At 40.8% G+C, this 22,581-nt stretch overlaps 1 protein-coding gene across 1 annotated transcript in view; it reads left to right on the forward strand.

Moving 5' to 3' along the window:
- The first annotated feature begins 2,601 nt into the window (after positions 1 to 2,601).
- Positions 2,602 to 22,581, forward strand: part of ube2f (ubiquitin-conjugating enzyme E2F (putative)) — a 29,420-nt gene continuing 9,440 nt past the window's right edge. Inside the window, exons 1-9 of the mRNA XM_062402819.1 lie at positions 2,602 to 2,827; positions 4,510 to 4,666; positions 6,067 to 6,096; positions 8,235 to 8,300; positions 12,923 to 12,990; positions 14,958 to 15,028; positions 15,326 to 15,383; positions 18,686 to 18,718; positions 19,775 to 19,837. Coding sequence (XP_062258803.1) covers positions 4,552 to 4,666; positions 6,067 to 6,096; positions 8,235 to 8,300; positions 12,923 to 12,990; positions 14,958 to 15,028; positions 15,326 to 15,383; positions 18,686 to 18,718; positions 19,775 to 19,837 — 504 coding nt within the window. The 5' untranslated portion in view covers positions 2,602 to 2,827; positions 4,510 to 4,551. The remainder of the gene's footprint in view (positions 2,828 to 4,509; positions 4,667 to 6,066; positions 6,097 to 8,234; positions 8,301 to 12,922; positions 12,991 to 14,957; positions 15,029 to 15,325; positions 15,384 to 18,685; positions 18,719 to 19,774; positions 19,838 to 22,581) is intronic.

Raw genomic sequence — 22,581 nt, forward strand, 5'->3', positions numbered from 1 at the left:
ATCTGGATGTAAGGACAACATATACCCTATAGCTGATACGTTGGAATAATAGAATGTTAATAAAAATGGACTTGGAGTCCGGGTTTAGAAAGTGAAGCCAATACGGGAGTGCCTGAAACCTGTATTATCTCAATAGACCAGCAGAGGGCGACTCTTCTGGTTGGGAAAATAAGTAAATTTGTATTGAACTCTATAAGAAAACTTCAATACAAAGTAAAAAGGTTCCCTGGGACCATAGAATCTCAAGTTTCAGGTAGTTTGCAGGTGTGGGTGGGTGTGCAGTGACCTGGAGTTCTCAGTCAGGCTCCGACAATATGGTTATTTCTTGTTTAAAAAGCCAAGATGCTGCTGATTAAAATTCCAAACTCAAGGCTTAGAAGCAGCAGCAGCTCACAAACACGTGGGTGATGTCGCAGCTGGTTTCCTCTTGTTCTGACGTCTTGTCTTATTTTCTGAATGTTGCCAGCTTCCTTCGAGGTGTCTGACTTTAAAACGATTTGCTCTATAGCTCAAATCAATTTTAGTTTTCTCAGTAACTGCAACACTCTTCACACGGTAGGACCAAGTTTGATCCCAACGCTGAATACGAGAGATTGTGATAGTGGATCTTGATCATGGAGGCAGCCGATCACAACAAGTGATCACAACAAGACTGCTTGATATGCAATATGCCTGCTCACATATTCTGCATGAATGGCATTGACTTTCCTTCTGTCACATCCACTGCTGTCTGACTGAGGTTCCTTAATGGCTGCAGTTGTGATGTCAGGGGTGGCTGTGGTTCGCCTTGGGCTGTCCACCAGATGTCCGGTGTCGGATTTGCCTGAGCTGAAACCATATACATTCTTTTGTCAAAACACAGCTGAGCCTTGATCTCAGCCTCACAAAGCTGCTGCATGGCCATAGACCTTCTGTGATGTTTAAGAAAAGAATAAAGGTTTTGGGTTGAAAAATGGTTGAAGTGATAGGGATTGCTTTATATCAATTTTAAATTCACTTATTTAAAATAAAATCCACCAAAAAAACAAAGATGATAGTGGTTGAAAGCTTTCAACACAACCCTAACTCAGTGGTGTAAACAACATAGAAGCAGGAGACAAATTCCTAGCATATTTGTATATTTGTATTTTCCACATTTTCCTCATCACGCTTTTAAATAGGTTTCTGAAAAGATGTCTGAAATTCCTTGAGGTGCTTTTTCTGTCAGTTAATTGCCCCCTTTTGCCAGTAAGGCTTTTTTCCCTCTTTGAATCCTCTTGTACATTGTTGTGGAGCCTGAAGAACCAGAAGTGACAGAAATGACTGTTTTCACAACTGGATTTTCTCTTTTTTTTGTATGGTTCATTTGAGGATAAGTTGAAAAGTTTTATTTGTTACTATCTTCAGTATATTGTCCTCCCTGATCCCATTCAAATTTAGGACATCTGCTGTACTTTATCTCTTTCGATGTTTAGATTCTGGACTGCACATGTTGTAACTCCAGCTGATAAAGTTTTAGTTGGAGAGCCTCTCCGACCTCTCTCTACAACATGCTAATACCACTCCTATAAATAAACACAGATGAACAATTTGTCCTAACTTGACTTCGGCAGAATAACAAAAGCAAACTGTGAAGCGCACCCTGTGAGGAGGAGTGAACATACACACCATTGTCACGGGGGCAAATCCTTTGGTGGATCAGCAACGCAGGAAGCCTTATGGCCAACACCTGTCCAAACAGATGAAATCAAATCTTCTCTTTTCTTTTCAGCAGCAGCTCAGTCAACAACATGTTTCTTGTTTTACAAAGACAGGTCTCAGGCACCTTGGTCCAACGGGTTGAGCGAATCACAGCTCAGGGGGAATTGAGTTTACCCCAAGGGACAAGCGGGAGAGAGAAAGAGAGAGAGAGAGAGAGAGAGAGAGAGAGAGAGAGAGAGAGAGAGAGAGAGAGAGAGAGAGAGAGAGAGAGAGAGAGAGAGAGAGAGAGAGAGAGAGAGAGAGAGAGAGAGAGAGAGAGAGAGAGAGAGAGAGAGAGAGAGAGAGAGAGAGAGAGAGAGAGAGAGAGAGAGAGAGAGAGAGAGAGAGAGAGAGCGAGAGAGAGAGAGAGAGAGAGAGATAGTGTTTTTTTGTGTGCCTGCCAGCCAACCATTCTTTCAATGTGTGGGTCAGTGATTGAGGTTAAAGTTAGTGTCAAGGTCAATGTTGGGTTAGGTAAAATTACAATATATAAGTGTGTGTGTGTGTGTGTGTGTGTGTGTTTGTGTGTGTTGGTGCACAAATGCGAGTGTGCATGTGTGTTTCGGTACTTCTTCCTTACTGTTATGTTAGTGCGATTGTAGCAACCTAATAATAATAATAATAATAATAATAATAATAATAATAATAATAATAATAACAAAACCACCAACAAGGACATCAACAACAACAACAATAATAATAATAATAATTGTTAAATACATTTTAACAGCGGCTTTCTGTGAGTGTCTCCTCATCGCTGTGATGAATACTGGAGACCTAGTCATAACAACTCTTACATTATTATCATAGAACCGACCGGAAACGAGGGAGCTACCGTGCGGAACTGTTTATCCGCCCGCATGTCTACCCGGACGACAATGAGGAACGGCAGGCACCGCACTTCCGTTGCCCATGACGCCGGATCCAAGTTGTGACAGCTGAGTGTCCATGTCAGTGCGAGTCCGCCGGGAGCCTCCAGGTCCTGTGTGTGTGTGAGAGATCCAGAGTCCGACGCGCCTGCGCCCGTCCCCGGCCTCAGACGGCGCCTCGAACACGGGAGGGCGGGTTGATTATGGTGTAGCACGGAGCGCTAGCTCTGAGACAGCAGGTAAAGATACACACAGAACAACACTGAGGTGAACTGAGATCATGTTGATTCAACAGCGGCCAGCGAGGAGACTTTCTACAAAACAACCCGAACTCGTCTCCCCGCCGGCTGAGACAAGCTGGGCCACCTGCGGGAGGAACGAGCCCTGAGCCGGGACCGGGTTCCAGCTCAGGGACCGGGTGTAGCTAGCTGTGATTAGCGGTGTTAGCGGTTTGTTGTGACGGTGAGTTCTGCCCGGAGCGGAGCAGAGCAGCGACGAGGCGCAGAAACTCAGAGACACACAAGTATCTAAGTGTGAGCCCTGAGTGTTGTTGACTACCACAACAGGTCTGACACTCAGGGCTACACACACACACACACACACACGCACACAAACACAGTTGTGTTGGTGGAAGTTAGCTGAGGTCACTTACTTGTGAGGTACAATATCATTGCACAATCCGGCTGCACCCATTTTTCTGAACAGCTGAGCTCACTCCCTAAGCTGTGTTGTAAATAAGCATGTGTATAATGAGATGGACGCCTGCGAGGACCTGTTTTGTTTAATTTCACAACACCCTCAAGTTGTGTGTGTTTGTCGTCCTTAGTGTTGTTGTTTTTCTCTGCAAGCTCTGTATTGAATCCCCCCCCCACAGCTCTGGGATTAACATCCAGGTAGCCTGTGTGTCAGCCAGCTCCTGCAGTGATTGACAGCCGGGGCAGGTGGGCTGCTGAGTCAGTGGGACACGAGTGTTACCTGATAGCTTCCCGCTCTGCCCCCTGCTGTGGCCCAACTCGAGCCCCTGCAGCGCTCAGACTGGAGACACACAGACACACCAGGGAAGAGCTCCTGTTGAGAGACAGGGGCTAAACGACTCTAATTTCCCAAATGCATTTGGAATAAACTGCATTTATAAGTAAACAGGCAAGTTCTGGATCAGGAGTAACATCCACAGATCGCAAGGTCGGTGGTTTGATCCCTGAGGTCTTCAACATCTCAACTCACAAGTGTCCTTTGGCCAGACACTGAACCCCAAATTAACCCTGATAGCCACGGCTGTAGAAAAGTGCTATAGATAGAAGCACTATATGAATGAGTGAATGTGATTATGAAAAACTTTGAGTGGAGACTGGACTAGAATGCAGTCCATGTACCACAATGCACCAGAAGCTCTCACTCCAACAGGTGAATAAAAGCAAAGACACAGATCCATCTATTAGCAACACTGCTTATCCTATTGAGGGTTGACAGGAGCATGGGGTTGAAGTACCTTTTAGTTTTCCTGCTACTCTGCTGTTGCTGCGGGTCTGTTGAATATTATTTAGCAGAAACGCCACTAATGCTCTCAGTGGAGCTTCAATGCAAACTCACTCTTTTTACAAATAAAAGAGTGTGTTGATGATAAAATGAATATATTACCAAATGCATAGTTTTTGTCTTCTTGATATGAAGCACTCATCACGTCTCCGTGTCAAAGCCGTTAAAAGCTTTTAAGTTCTGTTCTTATATCTCTCTAAGCAGTATTGAGCTTTGGCCTTGAATATGATATATCTCTTAATGCTCCTCTGTTTCTTTATCACCAGTGTCTCACAGTATTAGGTATTTCTGTAACATATTCACCTGTAGCTGCAGTAATGAAACACACTTTTCTCTTTTCTGCCATGGGATAAAACGTTCTCCTCATGCTCTTTGTGACTGTCAGGACTTTGAGCAGCAGACCGAGGCAGACCACAACGGCGTAGCCATGCTTACACTGGCCAGTAAACTGAAGAGGGAGGATGGAGGAAAGACGGGACGTGCCTCTGGAGCCTCCGACTCCACCCACAGAATCTCCATCAGAGACCGCCTCCTTACCAAAGGTAAACGGTATTCATTTCTTCATCCATGCATTCTTTACTGCCTATACCTTGACGGTTGCAGGGTTCTAGAGTCAGTCCCAGCTGCCCTGCTATTCATTCTGTTTCTATTTCTTTGTTGCTTCCTTCCCTCTTCTTCATCCATCTTTGTTTTTGCTCTTTGGTTTTCTATTTATAGCTTCCTCTTATTGCCTTGAGATACGACTTCTAGACACCTGCCTTCTCTCTCCCTTACCTTTCACAGAGTTGTCCTTGTCCTTCTCATGTTTTGTCATTCGGTTTACATTTTATCGCACGTCTGAGTGCATTTACTCAAACGTTACCCACTTGCTATGACCATTGTGATCAAGGTTTCAGCTTCATGCAAGAGTTTGTATAATATATATATACATATATAAATCATAAATTGTCAATGCCAAGCAATTCATGAATATTCAATTATCCTGCTGACCAATGGGTTTCTATGGTGAATGAGAAGAAGAAGAGCAACTCTGTGACACTGACATCGAGCTGTTTGTGAGTGAGGAGGAGGTGAAGAAAGACAGATTGTTTGGTGGCCACAGCAGTGAGTGTGACTAATAAATAAAACACACTGATACACTGCTGCTGCTGCTGCTGCAGATAAACAGTGAGTGAGACTGAGAACGATAGAAAGAACAGGGCCTGGAATAAAAAACAATTCAATTCAACGGGGGAGACAAAAAAAAGAATTTGTAAGTTAATCAACCACAACTGCAGGATTATTGAATTCAGAGACAGCTGTGACATTCAATCACTTTCAATAACATTGTGAGATAGAGTCTGGATAGACACGTATAATACAGACATTTTAGAGCATGTATGGTCATGAAAAGTCTGTGTTGATAAACATGTGTACTTGCCATCAAGTATAACACTAGTTGCTTTCTCCACCACTGGTGCAACATCCTCTACAGCTCAATTTGAACCTAGTTGAACACAAGCTTACAGACAGACATCAGCATAAAACTGTCCAGTTTAACATTTAAGTGACTTTTCTCCTTCTTGCATTACTATTGCCTTGTGTAAGTCATTTTATCTGTGCGGTTCTGACTAGATTGTATTAGTCTGTTTGTTTTAGTGCCCCCAAGGAGGATAATCACAAAGTGGGCTGACTTGAATCCCAAACTGTCGGTTGTTCAAACTGAGGCTCAGAGGCTTTATTTTTTTAATCCATTCTGCTAAAACTAAATCTGCTCCACGATAAGAACTTTATCAATGCACCATTTCCTGCTCCTACCAAGCAAGATGTTTTTTTTATCATCTTTGTCTTTTTTTAACGAATCAAATCTTTCTGATCACAATAGCTTTCATAAAGTCAATTGTGTTTGTGTGCGTTCCTCACAGTTCCTCTCTCAATCATGGTTGTCCTTTTCTCTCAACAGAAGTTGCAGAGCTTGAAACCAATCTGCCCAGTAAGTACACACACACACCTCTGTGCACTGCAGCAACTGAGTGAGCTGAGTGAGACTCCTCTTGTTGTTCTGTCTCCTCCTCCCTGTGCTTATATTCACATTTATTCAGCTCCACATCTTACATCTTAAAGGGTTACAGCTGAGTTACTGAATTAATATACCATCATTTATTACAGTGCTCTGGTGCAGGTCCTTTTTAACAGTTCTTCAAAATGTATTACACTAACATAAAGGTCTTTGGCCTGATTCTGATTATTTTTAACAGTTAATGTGAATATGTCAGTTTTTTTCAATTGTAATATTTAATAGTGTTTGTTGATAGAATGTTTTTAGTTATTTATTAAATTAAGGTCAGTGTAAATTATTGACTCATTTATTTTTAATGCAGCAGAAAACCTTCTCTAAAGCATAACTTTTTTAGTTTTTCCTTTTTATCCAGACCAACCAGCTCTGCTGCATTAATGTTGCTGTAATAATCTGGAAACGAGCCACAGTCTTTAATATTATAATCACTCAGGCTCTGGGGACTTGACGGGTTTCATGCTTGTCATACTTGTCAAACACGTCCTGGGAAGGATTCGTTCCAACAAACTTCACTCTCAACTTTGGCTGGCTATTGCTTTTGAGATTAACACTGCAGAATATCAGATCTTCATTAGTCTGTTATCAGGTTATTGTTATGCATGAGAGCAGAATCCATTATGATTGCTTTGGCTGCTTGTCTTTGTTTGTGGTCTGAGGAGTTTGTCCTTGCAGGCGAGGGCCGTGGATAACAGACAAACAGCTTGTGTAGGTTAAACTAGAAAGTTGACTTGTTGCTTAGGGGAAAATGTTGTATATGTCATACGCCAGAAAAAAAGGCAGACACTTAACTACATTTGTCTTGTTTGAATATGACAATACACGAACAAGAGTTTAGCTCCGAGGTCATAGCCTCAAATCCTCGCAGAACTGATGTAAACAAATGGGTGAAGGAATAGGTGAACAAGGGGCTGGCACTAGGATAATGCTCAGAAATCCCCCTTCAAGGCTCAAACAGCCTGTAAGGATGTCTTCTGCTTTTCATTTCCACCATCCGTTTACATGTCTGCCAATTCAGGCTGTAAGCCCAGTGTGGGACGTCCCGTGGATTGTTTTGAAAGGGTGGCAATCAGACAAGGGGATTGTTAGTGTAAAGCAATGGCAGATGTGATTTATATTTAGATATTTAGGCTTTTCACCATCAAGAGAACGGAATATACTACAGGAAAAACTCACATGATCAGGGATTAGTTAAACTACAGTTCGGTCTATTGAAGTTGTCTTTCAGAAGGAAGAGAATTGTAAAGCTACAAAGAATGGATAGGAAAATAATTCAAATTATACACAAGGTCGTAGCTTTGAAGATCTGTTGAAAGCACAGAGTCGAGGACGCATCAAAAGGGAGGAATCAGTTTTCGAAAACATATTTTTTAACAGTTTCACTATAAAATACTTTTTAAGTACAGCAAGAAATATTTTCCCCCCTCCACCAATAAAACCAGTGGACTCACAAAAGAAGAAGCAGATGGAGAATCCCCCCCAAGCATTCCCTCCTACACACCGACAACTAAACATTAACACGTTTTAAACTTCTATCATCAGCCCAAGTTATCATATATGATCTCTGAGTTTATCCGAGTATGTTTGAGAAAATACACACACAAGTTGATCTGATCATTCAGACTAAACTCTGTTGTAGTGAAGTGTTAGATTCAATGTTTACATTCATTTAATATTCAGAAATCACTATATGTGTGTTGTTTTTTTCATGCAGAAAAAAAAAGAGCTTTTAAAAAGAGTTGCTTTGATGTTTTGTTGGTTTATGAAAATTTTCTGAACATGAACTTAGATAAAAAGTGACGTCTGGAGTGCAGTGAATGTCCTCGGACACCAGGGGGGAATGTGGTGCCACAGGGAGTCCTGTTTCATACACACAGTCTGTATTAATGTAGTGTTGCTGAGGAGGCATGGAATGGAAATACAAAAATGATTTTATGATACCATTATTGGACATAAAAACAAGTTATTATAATTAATGGCAGATCGTATTGTATTTGATTTAACCTTTTGCTCTAATAACTGCCCCCCCCCCCCTCTCTCCATTTGTTCTGGTTCAGGTACATGCAAAGCCAGTTTCCCCGATGAAGACCAGCTGCATCATTTTCAGCTGGCCGTGTCTCCTGGTAAGAAAATGAGAAGAAATCCCATCTTTGACTGTTTTACATTTTGTTTGTTTAAATATGTGACGACTTAAAAGTTTCTCCTCTGTTACTTGAGATGCAGAAAAAATAGTTTACAGTCTACATCCCTGCATTGCTATTTGTGCTGCAGCAATTCTGGGCTGTTGTTGCTGCAGAATTCAAGTCATCTAAGTTAATGACAATCAAATGAATAGATTGATTAAGGATATAATACCTCTTTTTAAACCAAAATGAGTGAGTAGGTGGGTTTTTAAAAGCGGGTAAACGAGCTAAAAATGGCGAATGATTCCTTTCACATTCAGTAGAGGAGTTGGCCTCTCTATCTTATCCCCTGGTGAGTCATCGTCGATGTCGTGAACGTTCCGTGAACTTAGGGGCCTCTCTCCCCTTGCTGTCTTGTCAGTGTTGCATCTTGAACGATACAGAGAAGAAAATCTCTATAAGTACACAAACTTTTATGGCTATTTACTCACCAACGGCCAGAATCACTCAGAGAGAATGCAGCAGTCAGCGTATACACTGCCAAGATAAAGAAGAAGAAGAAGAAGAAGAAATTAGCTCGTTCAACTGGGTGTCCTCTTTTTGTGTCTCTGCCTAACGAAGATGGAGCCAAAAGAAACCTGTCAACTGCAGAGTCGTTAGCTCAATGCTGCTTGTTGCCTCTCCAATTGCAGACGAAAGCCAGATGTTAGGTTTTGTTTTAGTCTGTAGAAAAGTTGCCTAATGTGATACTAACAATGAGCGATTCATCAAAATAATAATGAGACAGGCAATTATGAGACAGATAAAGTAATTTCTCAATGTCCTGAAAGGTGAATTTGTGAGTCTATAAGGATGGAAACCAGAAGACAAAAAGTCTGAACGAGTGTGTTAAGCCAGAAGAAAAATATGCTTTCGCTTCATTTATATTGCAAATGTCATATCATGTTGAAATTTACCAGTGTGAAGAAATCTAAATGAAGACTCCCAACCAAATGTCACACACTCACTCGCTGAACACACACACATGCAACCAAAGCCACTGCTTTCTCATTTTGCACAACCTTCCAGACAATATGTGGTCTTTGAGTGCGAGCGCATTGTGGTTTGACTAGAGTATTATGTGTATTTGATGGAGTGGTGGACTGAAAATGGTGGCAATTTGTTCCTAAGCCTGTGTTTGTCCCGTAAAAGTATTCTACCCAAGCCTTCTCTGTATTTCCACATTTCCACCGCACTGTCATTATTCCCAAAATCCAATCTGCTCGCTCAGCAGTGTTCCAGGCTAAGTGGGCTACCTGTCAAATATTGGACAAACCAAACACAATGGTGTGGAATTACCCAGGTCTCTGGAGGCTCTCTTACCTCGTGCTCGCTGCTCACTGCTCTTTATCTGTCACACACACACTTTCTCATTGAGCAGAAGCACGATGTCACCTTCTCAATTCCCTTGTTTGTAAATGTGACGATTTATCTTTAGCTCCTTTTGTGAAGATGCTTTAAATTAAAAGTGTATCTGTGTGTGTCTGTGTGTGTGTGTGTGCGTGCGTGTGAGAGAGAGAGAGAGCAGAGGAAAGGAAGGCACAAAGCTAGATAATTGAAATTGGATTTAGTCGAAACATGTAGAGAATATTTTCAGGAACAATTTCGATAAGACCAGACCAGACGCCAGGAATGTGTTGAGGAAAGTTATGTAGAAGTTGCAGCTAATCTCAAATAATCTATAATGAATGTATGCGTCATTTTCTGGTTTATACTCTCTCTCGCTCTCTGTGTGTGTGTGCGTGTGTGTGTATAATCAAAATCTGGAAACATAACAACATTGCCACGTTGAAGTCCAACAGGCCAAAATAAATAAAGTGTCTTTCAGCTATTTAGCCACATTATCTAAACCACTTAATAAAGTAATAACCTTGTTAATCTCCTTATAGAACCGACACAATTACAGCAAGCACAGTAGGTCAACCTTTAACTAGGATTGTCATACGTAAGTGAAACACCTGTAAATGATAATAATTCTCAAACTTATGCTAAAATGCAGTAAGCAACTTTTGGCACACATTTTCTAGATGATGATGATGGGACACCTTAATAATTTGACAGCATCTGGCTGCTGGTGCTCGTGTGGGAGCGCCGGCGCCTGTGATTCATCCATCTCGGCGTTGCCCTGATCCTGGGACAGCTCACAAGCTCCTTTGTCGGCAAAATCTGCAGAGAAAAAGCAAAGATCAGCAATTAGAGCCAAGGTTTGGTGTCATGTTCTTTCAGACCAGTTGATAAGGAGATTGAGTTCCTAGAGGAAGACTTGCTCAATTATTCAAAAGCTGTGTCTGCCATACCTCAACTACCCCCCCCCCCCTTAAACACACACACACATCCATCTCCCCTTTTCATTACCTTTGAATCGCTCTTTGCTCTTTTGCAATATCTCTACTCTCTCCTGCCTGCTTCCTCAGTTTCCTCTAAAGTTCTGGAAGGTGATGTCTGTTGATCGATAGTCATTATTTGTGACCAGTACATCTGTTCTTGATACAAAAAACATGCTATACTAAAATCCAACCTTTATAAAGTCTAATGTGAGAATGTAGCATCAGATCCAGATAATATCATTTCATAAAACACACTGTTTCAATTCACCAAAACTTTTATCCGGTAACTACATTTCTTCACATCTATTGCATAAATAAAGTATTCAAGTTAAGAAAAAAGTAAATAGTACTTTCCTATTACTGTGCTGACGAGTTTCCTTTACAAACAGCCGTTTATAAAGAAGACCCTATCCACACAGAATCTTCCATTTGCACAGATTGTAAATGAGGTGAGGCAGGAAAATGAAATTCAAAGTGAACTTGCCTCAGGATGCAGGTTGTCCAATTTTCCTTATATCTAAAACCAGTGTGCGAAAAAATATCATCTTGACATCAAGGCTTACAGAAGTGCTTCTTTCCATTATTTCTCCTCTTATCTTTATTACTGCCGCCAGGGAGCTTATCTCTTAGCTCATGTCTGTCCGGTTCTTTGTTTATTTATTCGTCAGCAGGATTACTGGAAAAGTACTGAAGTGATTCACACCAGAGTTGTTGGAGGGATGGCCAGTCCCAACTCTTACAACTAGGTCAATCCAAGTGTGATAAACTGGTCTGCTTTCAATGTGTGTGTGTGTTGGGGGGGAGAGAGAGTGTCTGCTGGGGAAAGAGGCCGTCAAAGTCCTTGTAATTAATGGGAAGCACTGGTTATTCAGTTAGTATGCTAATGTCCGCGCTTCCTCTAGAATTATTACACGGATGAACATGGTAAACAAAGGATTACGCCAACAGCTATAGTGAAGAGGTGTTGTGCGATAAACAACCACAGCGTGTTGTTTTGTTGGTTGACGGCCAAGACGAGGCTGCAGAGGCTACGAGCTCATCGGGAGTTCAACTCTGCAAAGAAGTGAACAGCTTCACGTTAGTTCATATTATCGTCAGTTTGGGATGACGTTCTCGGTTTACTTCTAAACATCTTGTGTCTCTCTGTCATCTGAAATTGACTCTCTAACTAATTAAGTGCAGATTTTATTTGCTTTAAAGTTCAGTTGTGTGTGTGTGTGTGTGGGTCCAGTGTCTTGTGACAGTAAAGAGCGATTGTTGCAGTGCAGTGAAGACAGCATGAATTATTTATGACCTCTGACTGCAGCTGTTAGTCAGCAGACGATCTTTGTCTCTCGCTTTTCTCTCCCTCCTAGAATATGTTGTTTTGCCACCTTTTTTGTCATCTCATCCTTTCTGTAATCAGTATCCTCTGGTCCTGAGGCTGAAGCTGTTTATTTTTATTTCTTTCTTCCTATTTTTTTTTTGGTACTTGACATTTGTTAATCTCCCTTTTTCACACTCTGCCCCGCTCCCTCTTTCTCCTCTCATTTATTATACAGGAGAGACTGTTTGTGCGGTCTAATTAAATCCTAGCTGTCTTTGTTACACTGAGTGGAATCAGGTGGGGTTTAGATCGCCCCATTACAAAGGCCTTAACTCAAACTTTAGCGCCCTTCGTTCTCCGAGGGGATGAGAAGGAAAGTGAAACACTAGTGTTTGTGTGCCGTTATTGGGCATTATGAGATGGCAAGCTAGAATTCAGATGGGTCTATGTTCGATCTACTGAACGTGGTGACACTGAAAGGTCACACCTCGTGCTCCTGCTCCCTGGAGTGGATCAGAGATTAAAGTTCAATTCATCTAGTTGATCCTCTCATTTATTCTCCTGGTACACATTGATTGATCTCGGCTGAGCGGGTCGATCTCCACTGAGTTCTGTTACATTGAGTTCAGATGCGAGCCACAGCTTCATTTCAGCTAGACCACTGCGTTGCTGGCGTTCTCTACACAAAGTGCTCTGTAACACAAAAAAAGGATAAAGCATACATGTATTGCAAAAAATATATAAAATTATGAAGATGGCCTCTGTAGCTATAGCTTTTATATTCCTTGTGCTGTCCCCGTTGAAAGACCTTGTGCTTTGTGCATTTCTAGATGTGTGGGGGAATAAAGTGAAAATCGGCTAAATCTGGTAATATTTGACATTTGTCACGAATCACATGGTTGTGTAAACATTCTTAAAATCTCTTTCCTTCCTTCCCCGTTTCCCTCCAGACGAAGGTTACTACCAAAGTGGACGGTTTCAGTTTGAAATCAACGTTCCCGAAGCCTACAACATGGTGGTGAGTGGTCCCCTGTGTTTTGTGTATAAATGTTTGATTGTCGTCTGTTTTCTTGTGTCCTGTTGTTTGGTTTGAAGGAATATCCAAACAAAGTAGTGATGCCCCACCCTACCTGAGTCCTCTGTTCCAGGTTACTGAGCCTTCGTGTTCACTACACTGAACATTGTCCGGTCCTTAAAAAATGTTTCTTTCTTGGCATTTACTGACTGAACTTTAGGCACCAGGGTAAATTGTGCCAGTTGATTGAAGCACTTAAAGGCATCTGATCGATCTGCTGTGGCTCGGAAGATGTAAATGCCTCTTAAACGCTGCTGTTATGAAACCGTCTCACCACCATCTCCACTTATCTTTTGAGGATGAACTAAATGAGGTCGAAGCCGATCAGTTCCACTTAGCAGTCGATCTGATGACCCTACATCTCAGAATGTCAACGGGAACAGTGTAATTTGCTTCATCATCAGGCTAACAACCGTGTCTCTTTGTAATGAATTAGACCTTAATGTGAGCTAAAGTTAAGTTTCCTTTCCGTTTACTGACTTTCCTTTAACAACCAGTCGCTAATTTCAAAAAGCTTATTAGAATTCCAGACTGCATGCAGCCAAACTGGGTTCACCCTCTACCCTGGAGACATCAATGATCAGAACCAGTGTGAGACTAAAGAAAATCCTTTTCTAAAGCCATTTTATCAAGGCTAAAAATACCAAGATGTTATTTTAAGACGTGGCTCGCTGTACCATCCGTCTGTAGTGAGAGATGGTTCCTGCACACACGGCTTCACTTCTCCACTCGGGCTTATTGTTTATTACCCGGACAGAAGCCCTTCTCAAGACACTGTGAGTCACCAGGATTAATTGAATGTCGGCTGTTTCAAGCGTGTTTGGTGTCATCGCCATATGCCGCTTTTCAAAAGGAATTTTAAGAAATAGAATCTTTTAGTCTATTTATAACAACCAAATTCAGTGGCTTTAACTCATATGAGATTGTGTTGTCATACCTTATTAAGAATTGTAGAGGGATTGACTAGAGATAGTCCACATTACTGGAGTTTGTGGCAGCGAGCGGTTCTGACATGTACCGAGGTGTGATGCCATTTAAAGGTTTTGGAAATTGTAATATTTGACAAACACGGACAATAGGATTATGGAAATGTGACCCTTCCTTCTTGCTTTTTTAATGTAGTGTACCTTTCCCTTTTCCCCCTCCATCTCTGATCCAGCCCCCATGTAACCAGAGTCAATGTGACTTTTGTAAGCATTGAACATAACAGCTCTGCTCTGCTGTCCTTTTAACCACCCTGTTGCAAAATGCAGAGATTCACTAAATGCCATTTCAGCTGAGTCATAAAAAGAAACCCAAATATTTTTCTATCGTGGTCCGAGAGGCTGATGTTAACAGATGTTAATGTTAAAAATTATGAGCGTAGCAGTTCAAACATTGCAAACTAGACTTGACAGATTTCATTAATGTTTGATGAGGGGAGTCAGTAAGGACTTCCCATGAAGGATCTTATTTTTGCTTTTTGCTGTCTCTAAAATTTCAATAAAATTGGTACATAATTGGTTCTGTATTGATGCATCATAACTTCTTTAAAGAGATGCATCACAAAGTATTCAGACCCTTTTACTGATTGAATGATTTCTGATGTTGTACTATTAAATCTTACATTTATGAAATTGACATTTGTCCAAAAATCTACACTTAACAACCCCACAACTGGAGTGTTCCCAAAAATAAAACAATTAAATCTCTCGTTAGCAAAAATCTCTGTCTCTAATTTACTGCTACTGATTATATATCACTACATATGAATGAATCACTCAATTTTGAAATGTTCTTGCTGGCCTCTGATGAGGGGCTGGGGCTGGATGCTCAGCTACCAAAGCAGGTGTAAATACAGGTTCTTTTTATTTGTCCATTTTTAGTTATACATATTTGTTAATTGCTTTTCTCTCTGTATTAATGTCCAGCCTCCTAAAGTCAGATGTCTAACCAGAATATGGCATCCTAACATCACAGAGAATGGAGAGATCTGTTTGAGGTAATTCTGCTTCACACTCTTAACCCCTGTAGCTTCTTCTTCTCTTCATCACAATTGTTAATCATTATTTTGTAAGACACTGTTCTTCCTTCTAAGAAATTGATGAGAAAAGTAACATAAAGTTGTGTGTGTGTGTGTGTGTGTGTGTGTGTGTGGTACAATAACCTTTTAGCCAGTCTCAATGGTGGTATAGGTTTGTGCCTGGTTTTACCAACATGGATTCTGGAACTCATGACCCTGAGGCAGAAACACGGTGTAATGACGAGCCGCCACTAACTGTGATTTTTTTTTCCGCAGCTTATTGCGGGAACACTCTATTGATGGCACAGGCTGGGCCCCCACAAGAACATTAAAGGTAATATAACATTTATTAAAGAATATGTGCCTTTATTAAAAAACACGTTATTTTCTAAAACTCCTTGGTGATTTCTGGATGAGGGCATTTTGGGTGAGGGGATGATTTTAGCTGAAATTGTCCATGTGACAAACTGAATTTTAGTTTAAAGGTTCACAATGACACATGTTACTAGCAAAATCTAGTAAGGTTTGTTTGCCATCATTAAAACAGAATAACCTTGTATTCATTATTCTGTAAATGTTTGAAACATATTGTTTTCTTTCTTCTCTTCGTGATGAGGGTGTAACAGGTTGCAAAGTTTGATCTCATTATAACCTCTGATTTAATGCAGCATTAACGCTGCTGTTATGATCAAAACTGAGGATTACTGGATTAAAGTCTGGTCACACCAGGTTTGAAATGCCAAAGCAGTGTTTCGACAGGGATATTGATGCCATGTAAAACAGACGTTATGTAGATTGAAAGTTATTCCACATTGCCCTATATTTCATTCACCTTCTCCAGATGACTGACATGAATTACTGTTCTGTTAGATCGGACATTTCCTGCTGCTGAAATGTACAACGTGTCAAATAATAAGTATAGTTTTATCACGTACTGCTTTATCAGTTCTCGTATTTGTCATCGGAGCCACTCCAATTCTTTGGCTGTAATAGGGATGCATGAAATGAAAACATACTCATGCAATATTAATTTAACCACGTTCTCAAAATGAATCCCAAGTTCTTATTCTGAAATGCACATCAATGTGTTTTCAGCCTCAGTTGTGTGTTAAGGTTGTTGTGAAAGCTTCTCTTCCGTTGGACTTGGCTCCATAAGAAGGTGCCGCAAGGAAAGCAGCTTTGCATACATTGTGAGTGCTTATCTTGGCGTGTGTTTGTGTTCATTATAGCAATAGAAACCAGTGAGCACATAGTCCCGCTCAGGAAACACACTCTCCAGAATTGTATCTTTCATGTTATTTGCACGTTTCACCGCACACGTACATGAATTAAAGCTACTGTAGCAGCTCAGTGTGAAAACTCAGATAGGCGTCAACAGTGTTCAGCTAGCTACACAATCAGGCCTGGAGATTCAGTGGCTTTTAAAAGGCGTAATCCACTTTGGACCTAACCCATTTTAATTCGATTTTAAATTGAATTAAATTGACAAATGATAACGCAAATTGGTTCTCTAATAGCTCTGGATGTCATTTGCATCACAAGATTCTGGCGATGCTACTCCTCTGTCCCTGACTCACAGCTCAGGCACAACATTCTTTCTCTCCTATATAAATAAAGTCAGTAAGAAATTGCAACTGATTATCTGAAATTCCTTTTTCAGATTTAAACCTGCAGTGACCTTTCGCTGTTGCTCAGAGACATGTTTTTTTTTATATTCTGCTTTTTTTGTGACCACCCGTCTCTATCCCTCTCAAACTTTGATTTGTCGTCTGTTACTTGTTTACTTCTCTGTAAGTGTAGGTTTGTTTATAAGTGTGAGAGTGAGAGCGGCTGGGAACGGGTGCGCGTGTCGTCGAGTGTCACTGCAGGTGCACAGAAATGTGTGAGAAAAAGTAACTGCAAAAGCTGTGAGTCAGAAAGGATTGTTTTAGTTTTGAGTGGGTGATGTTGTCGCTCTTCGCCGGTCACCACTCTTCTCTACTTTAACTCACACAAACACACACACACACACACACACACACACACACACACACACACACACACACACACACACACACACACAAACACACACAACACTATCTCACATAAAATCCCATTACAATAATGCCTCACAGGTAAATTTCATCACAATGCACAGTTTCACATTTGGATAGTTTATGGCATTAAATGCAGTAAAAGAAAAAGAAGACAATTCCTGAAGGGATTCCTGTTGTGTTGCTGCTTTTACATTTTGGTTTTATAGCGACAGTGTAAACGAGTTCACCCATAATGATGACATGAAAACATTTATCTGTTAAGATAAGGATGACTTACAATAAATATTAGTGGTATAAAAAATCCTGGGACATCAGTGCCGTTTAAGTGGGTTTAGTCTTTGATGGGTTCACAGGTAATAGACGCTCACCAGATTAACCCGACCGATCTATTGCTGAATGGAAACAGCTGTCAAACTGTCCAATGTGCAGAGGGCTGAGGTCGGCCTGGCTTTTCACTGCAGGTTGATTATTGTGATTATACACTGAACATGCACAGCGTGAACTCTCAGTGGCAACGGAGCGACTGCAAGCCAAGTATGGTAAAATCTTTGCGGTGGTTTTGACAGGCCGCAGGTGGGTTGAGGCGAGGGATAAGTCAAAAGATGTGATTTACAAAATTATTCACACCCTTTTCTGTGGCACTCAAAATTATCGTGAGGGGAAAATACTAGGAAGAATGAGTTAAACTTCTCAAACTGAGGTGTTCATCACTCAAGAGTCAGACTCTGAGTCTGAAGTGGTCTAAACACTTTGTTTGTGTGTTTTATGATGAATAATTGAACACTAGCCCTGAAACTAAACTTTACTTGAAATTGCCGACCGGCTGAAAGTTGTTGGTGGCCGAGCACAGTGGAACAAAGCTGCTCTTTTTAGTCGCTCTTTTGTGATGACTCTCAGCGCTCAATTATACTCACTCACGGCCGCTCTTAATTGAATTTCTCCAGACTATTCCTGTAAGTAAAAAAGAGCAGGATAATGAAAGTGGTGAAGCTACAGTGATAAAAGGTGATTCTGAAGCTTCCTTTGTTCTTCCAATGCACTGGGCTCTGCAGCCTGTAGCTGTTGCCAGACCCACTGTGGAGTCTCCTTGTGCATGCTACAGTGGTTCATTAAAGAGTCCCATGGCCCCTGCTGGGAGCAGATTCATGGATCTGATGTTGAGATGCATTTTGAAATCAGATCTTTTTGTTTTACTGCTGTGGGGAATGTAGAAATACCACAATACTCATTAAGGTTATGGCAGAGGGATCTAGTTACCGCACATACAATCTGATACACTGGAAAGTTTGTCAGATTCTTTAGTGGATAAAGTTTTAAAGTGGGCTGGCAGTGATGATTATAGTTGCTCTTACTGGTTCGGCCACTATTGCTTTCATTTAGCAGTGATTCACATTTCTAACTTTAAGGTTGTTTACATATAAATGAACATCATGGTACAGTGTTGTCAGCTCGAGTGTATTAACAGCTTTAGTGTTTCATTGAGCTCTACTGAGCTCCCTTGTGACAACAGTGTATTATTAAGTTTATATTAAATTGTGTTGGAGATTATTATTGACTGCTAACATTTGACCATTAATGATTTTTTCATTTTCTTTTTCAGGACGTTGTCTGGGGATTGAACTCCTTGTTTACTGTAAGTTTAACTTTTTTACCTCATTAACACAACTATTTTGTTCAAAACGTATTTATTAAATCAAACTCTGTTTTTTTAGGTTTTAGGAACATTTTAAACATGTTTGCAATCCTAAATCACTTAATAGGATAATTTAACAGAAAGCTAATTATGTTATTTCTTAACATAAAGTTGGTAAAGCTTTTGGTTTCCGACGGTTAATGAGTCAAAACAAGAATTTAAAGATGTCACCTTGGGCTTTGAGAAATAATTGTATTGAATTCATTGTATATAAAGTGATTAATCAAGCTTATTAATTGGCTCATAAATGTTTTAAACAACAATTAGCTTCAGCCTTTGTCAAATATAATGTATATGCACACTTTTCCTTAACGTTTGAAGTTTAAAAAAATTAAAACTTCACAGAGATAAGTGCCTTCATTTCTGACCTGATTATTGACACGAATGAAATTTTTGTTTTGAAGTTGCTCACTGTGTGTAGGTTACTCACAATGACACTAGTCAAGTGTATGTTACATTTTCAAATTATACAAGTGTCTAGTAGGCTTCTTAAACATTTAGTTTTTAGATGTCAAGGCAAGCAGCCTGAAGTCAGCACTGTTCCCATGATGATAATGGTGATGGTAATCTGCATTGATGCACGGTAATGCCCCAATTCTTACCTCCTAATCAGGAGACAACCTCTCAGGCCATGTTCCCTGTTATCTCTATTAACACTCTGCCTCTTGCTTCACTTGTTGTGCACAACTTCTCTAAGGCAACAGCTTAATTATGCTGTTTTATTTGTTGCAGTTCAAAATCCATGGTGACAATGCAGCAAGTACAAATTGCTGAAATGGGCAAATTTTATCAGTTATTGGGGGGAATTAGCACAATTGATGGAGCTATTGAACCTTGAAAAGTTCTGCAGTAAAAGTTTGGAGACGTGCTGGCCTCGATCAATCGCTGGTCTTCCAGGATTTTAACTCCACACTGTGATTCCTGGTTTGCTGTTTATACAGTTTCTCTCTGTGCATGTTTTTCTTCACATCCTCTCCCTCCTGGTCTCTGCTGCAGGACCTGTTGAACTTTGATGACCCGTTGAACATCGATGCGGCGGAACATCATCTGAAGGACAAGGTGAGACTCGAACCTCGGCTTCAGTTGTGTCTCATCAACAGTCACAGAGTAGATTCAGCACAAACAGTGACCCTAGTCATTTACATTCAGACTAGTCACTGGTAAATTCTCAACAAGGTTTCTCCAACTTTCTTAAAGGGTCTATAATCGTATATTCATACCCTACCTGCTGCTGACAGCCTGCAGAGTAAATGTATTTGGATAGGACATGTAGCTGCTGCAGGAGCTGAAGCTTTCACTGACGCTGTGTGTGCACCACTTGCCTATAGGGAATCATGTGCTTTAATCAGGCTCAACACAAAGAGCACATAGCAGCCTTTTTTCCGAGCAGAGAATGCCAATGACATTGTATTCTCCACGGAACAGGTGTTATTAGAAAAGGCACTGAATTCACGCGCAACTACTTAATTCAGTGGCTCTGCAGCAGACGGCCGGCTTTGCAATTTGTAAGTCAAATCAGGACTAAAATAAACTGTGTCTCTCTAGTTCTCACAACCCTTGCTATTCTTCCCTGAGATGGTAATTTCCAAATGTATGTGTACAGACTTGTAAGCCTGCCGGTTTGTCTGAACTGCAACTTTAAGTATAATTCATCTGGGATTTCCTGAAACTGACCTGGGTCTTGTCAACCTTTATTTTTTGGCATACAGGACAGTGTTGAGTTTGTGAGGAAGAGGTTGAATGGAAGACTTCCTCTTAGCAAATCAAATATTCAAAATGTTTCTAAAAAAAAAGGCACCCTGGCTTATTGTTTTAATTTATTCCCTCTATCTCACCTCATTTGTGTTATCATCGCCAATTAATTTCGATCTCATGCATCAGCTGTCTTTCATTCAATCATTTATCTGTACATCAGACTGTGTCATAGTGTTCGGAGGTTGAAATTCTTTGGTTTGCTTACAATATGTTATTTCTTGGATTTCCAACCCAACTAATGTAACTCTGCAGGGAGCCTGCTAACCAGGGGAATGCCTGTGCCTGGGTCGAGTTGAGCTGAAAGCATTTTAAAGTACATTATTTGACCTTTTGCACCTTGCACAAACACGTTCCCATGATGCACTGCTACAGTCACTAGTGCGTAATAATGGCTGCCATGTGACCCTTAGTAGATGTGAAAGAGTTTATCTTTCTGTGTTTTGAGAGGGTGAAAGAGAGAGAGAGCGAGTTTGCAAAAAAATTGCTTGGCAGAGTTATACTCGTTTGAATGAGTCACTTGTCACAGACGTGGGAGTAGAGTGTCAATAGGCCTTTTATAAAGCAAAAAAAAACATTCCTCATTTTTGACTCATAAACTCTGATTAGATTATTAATGAGCCAAAATCTCTCAAAAATAATCATAAAGCATACATTTTACTACAACATTTTCTGCTTGTACATATTCATTTATTTCCTCACAGTCGCAATCAGCCAATAGAATAGCTGGAAAAATACGGATGTCATTTAGGACGGATGTTAAAAACCAGGTCTGATGGGATCTGAGAGTCGAGAGCTGCCACAGACTGAGGCAGAGCTGACCGTCAATATGAGGATGGAATAGGTAACTGCAAGTATATCAAATATAAGAAGATAAAACTGAGGCATCAAACATTAGATATTTTAAAAGGCAAGTGTGCAAATGGAAACTAGAAAATGACAAAATGAGCTTGTCGACCGAAGATAAATTAACAATTTGCATGGTGAGGAAAAACCTCTTAATGACTCCACAGCAAGTTAAGAGTGCCTGACACTTCATTATTCAGGTTGTCGAAGCGGATGTTAAAGTGGAGCATTAATCTCAAGGATAAACTCATCACTTGTGGAGAGAGACAAACAGTTTTGAGTTTGCAAGATCGACATAAATAAAAGATGAGCATTTTTTCCCTTTTGGCAAACACAAAAATACATTTCCTGGAAGTCGTGGTGCTGCTTCACTGTGCTGTCGCGGTTCTCTGGAGTCGCTGCAACTGAAAACACGAAGTCATCCAACCATGACCCCCTCCCACTGAGTCACTGAGTCAGGCCGCTGTAATCAACGTCGGCTGTAGGTGGGTGGATCTGTGGGAGTTTGTGTGTCAGCACGCGTCCATGTTTATGTATGTGGACGTGTGTGTTTGTGTGTGTTGAGGCTTTTGAAGTGGAACTCCTTTTGTGGCTGCTCGCTGAGTACATTTACAGGATAAAGTGGCTGAAAGGACACACTCTCATGGGCTATTTGGGGAGTGTGTGAATAGTTAGTTACCGTGGTGTTGCACTGCTGTTAGTTATGAGAGATTCTTTTTGTGTGTGTGTGTGTACAGATACAAATATGGAATGGGCTAATCAGTTTGAAGGAACACAAGCTGTGTTTATACGTACATGAATATTTGTGTAACAATTTAAATTCCACAGATTATTTACAGTCCCTCTGCAGTCTTATTCCTCTCACAGTGAATTCAATGAAATCAGAGAATACCCTGCTTATCACTGCTGGTCAATACTGAGCTTTGAAATGCACATATCCAGGTTTAATCTGTAAATCTTGATCAGGTCTCCTCATAGCATTAGATAGTAGCGCGGTGCCTGTTCTAAACCTGCCTGTTGGCTTTGGGCTGTTCACTTTACCCTGTGGTGATGCTGATTGCAGCTTTTCTTTCTGAAACTGTAAAAGTGACCTGCAGTGATTGAGCTGTGGCAAGAACCCCGAAGCTGCTGCTGCTGCTGCGTAAAGAGCTGTGCACCTGTTTGTTCAAAGTTCAGCATTGATTGTGTGAAGAACCCTAAACTGG

Source organism: Platichthys flesus, chromosome 13 (assembly GCF_949316205.1).
Source record: "Platichthys flesus chromosome 13, fPlaFle2.1, whole genome shotgun sequence".
NCBI lineage: Eukaryota > Metazoa > Chordata > Actinopteri > Pleuronectiformes > Pleuronectidae > Platichthys > Platichthys flesus.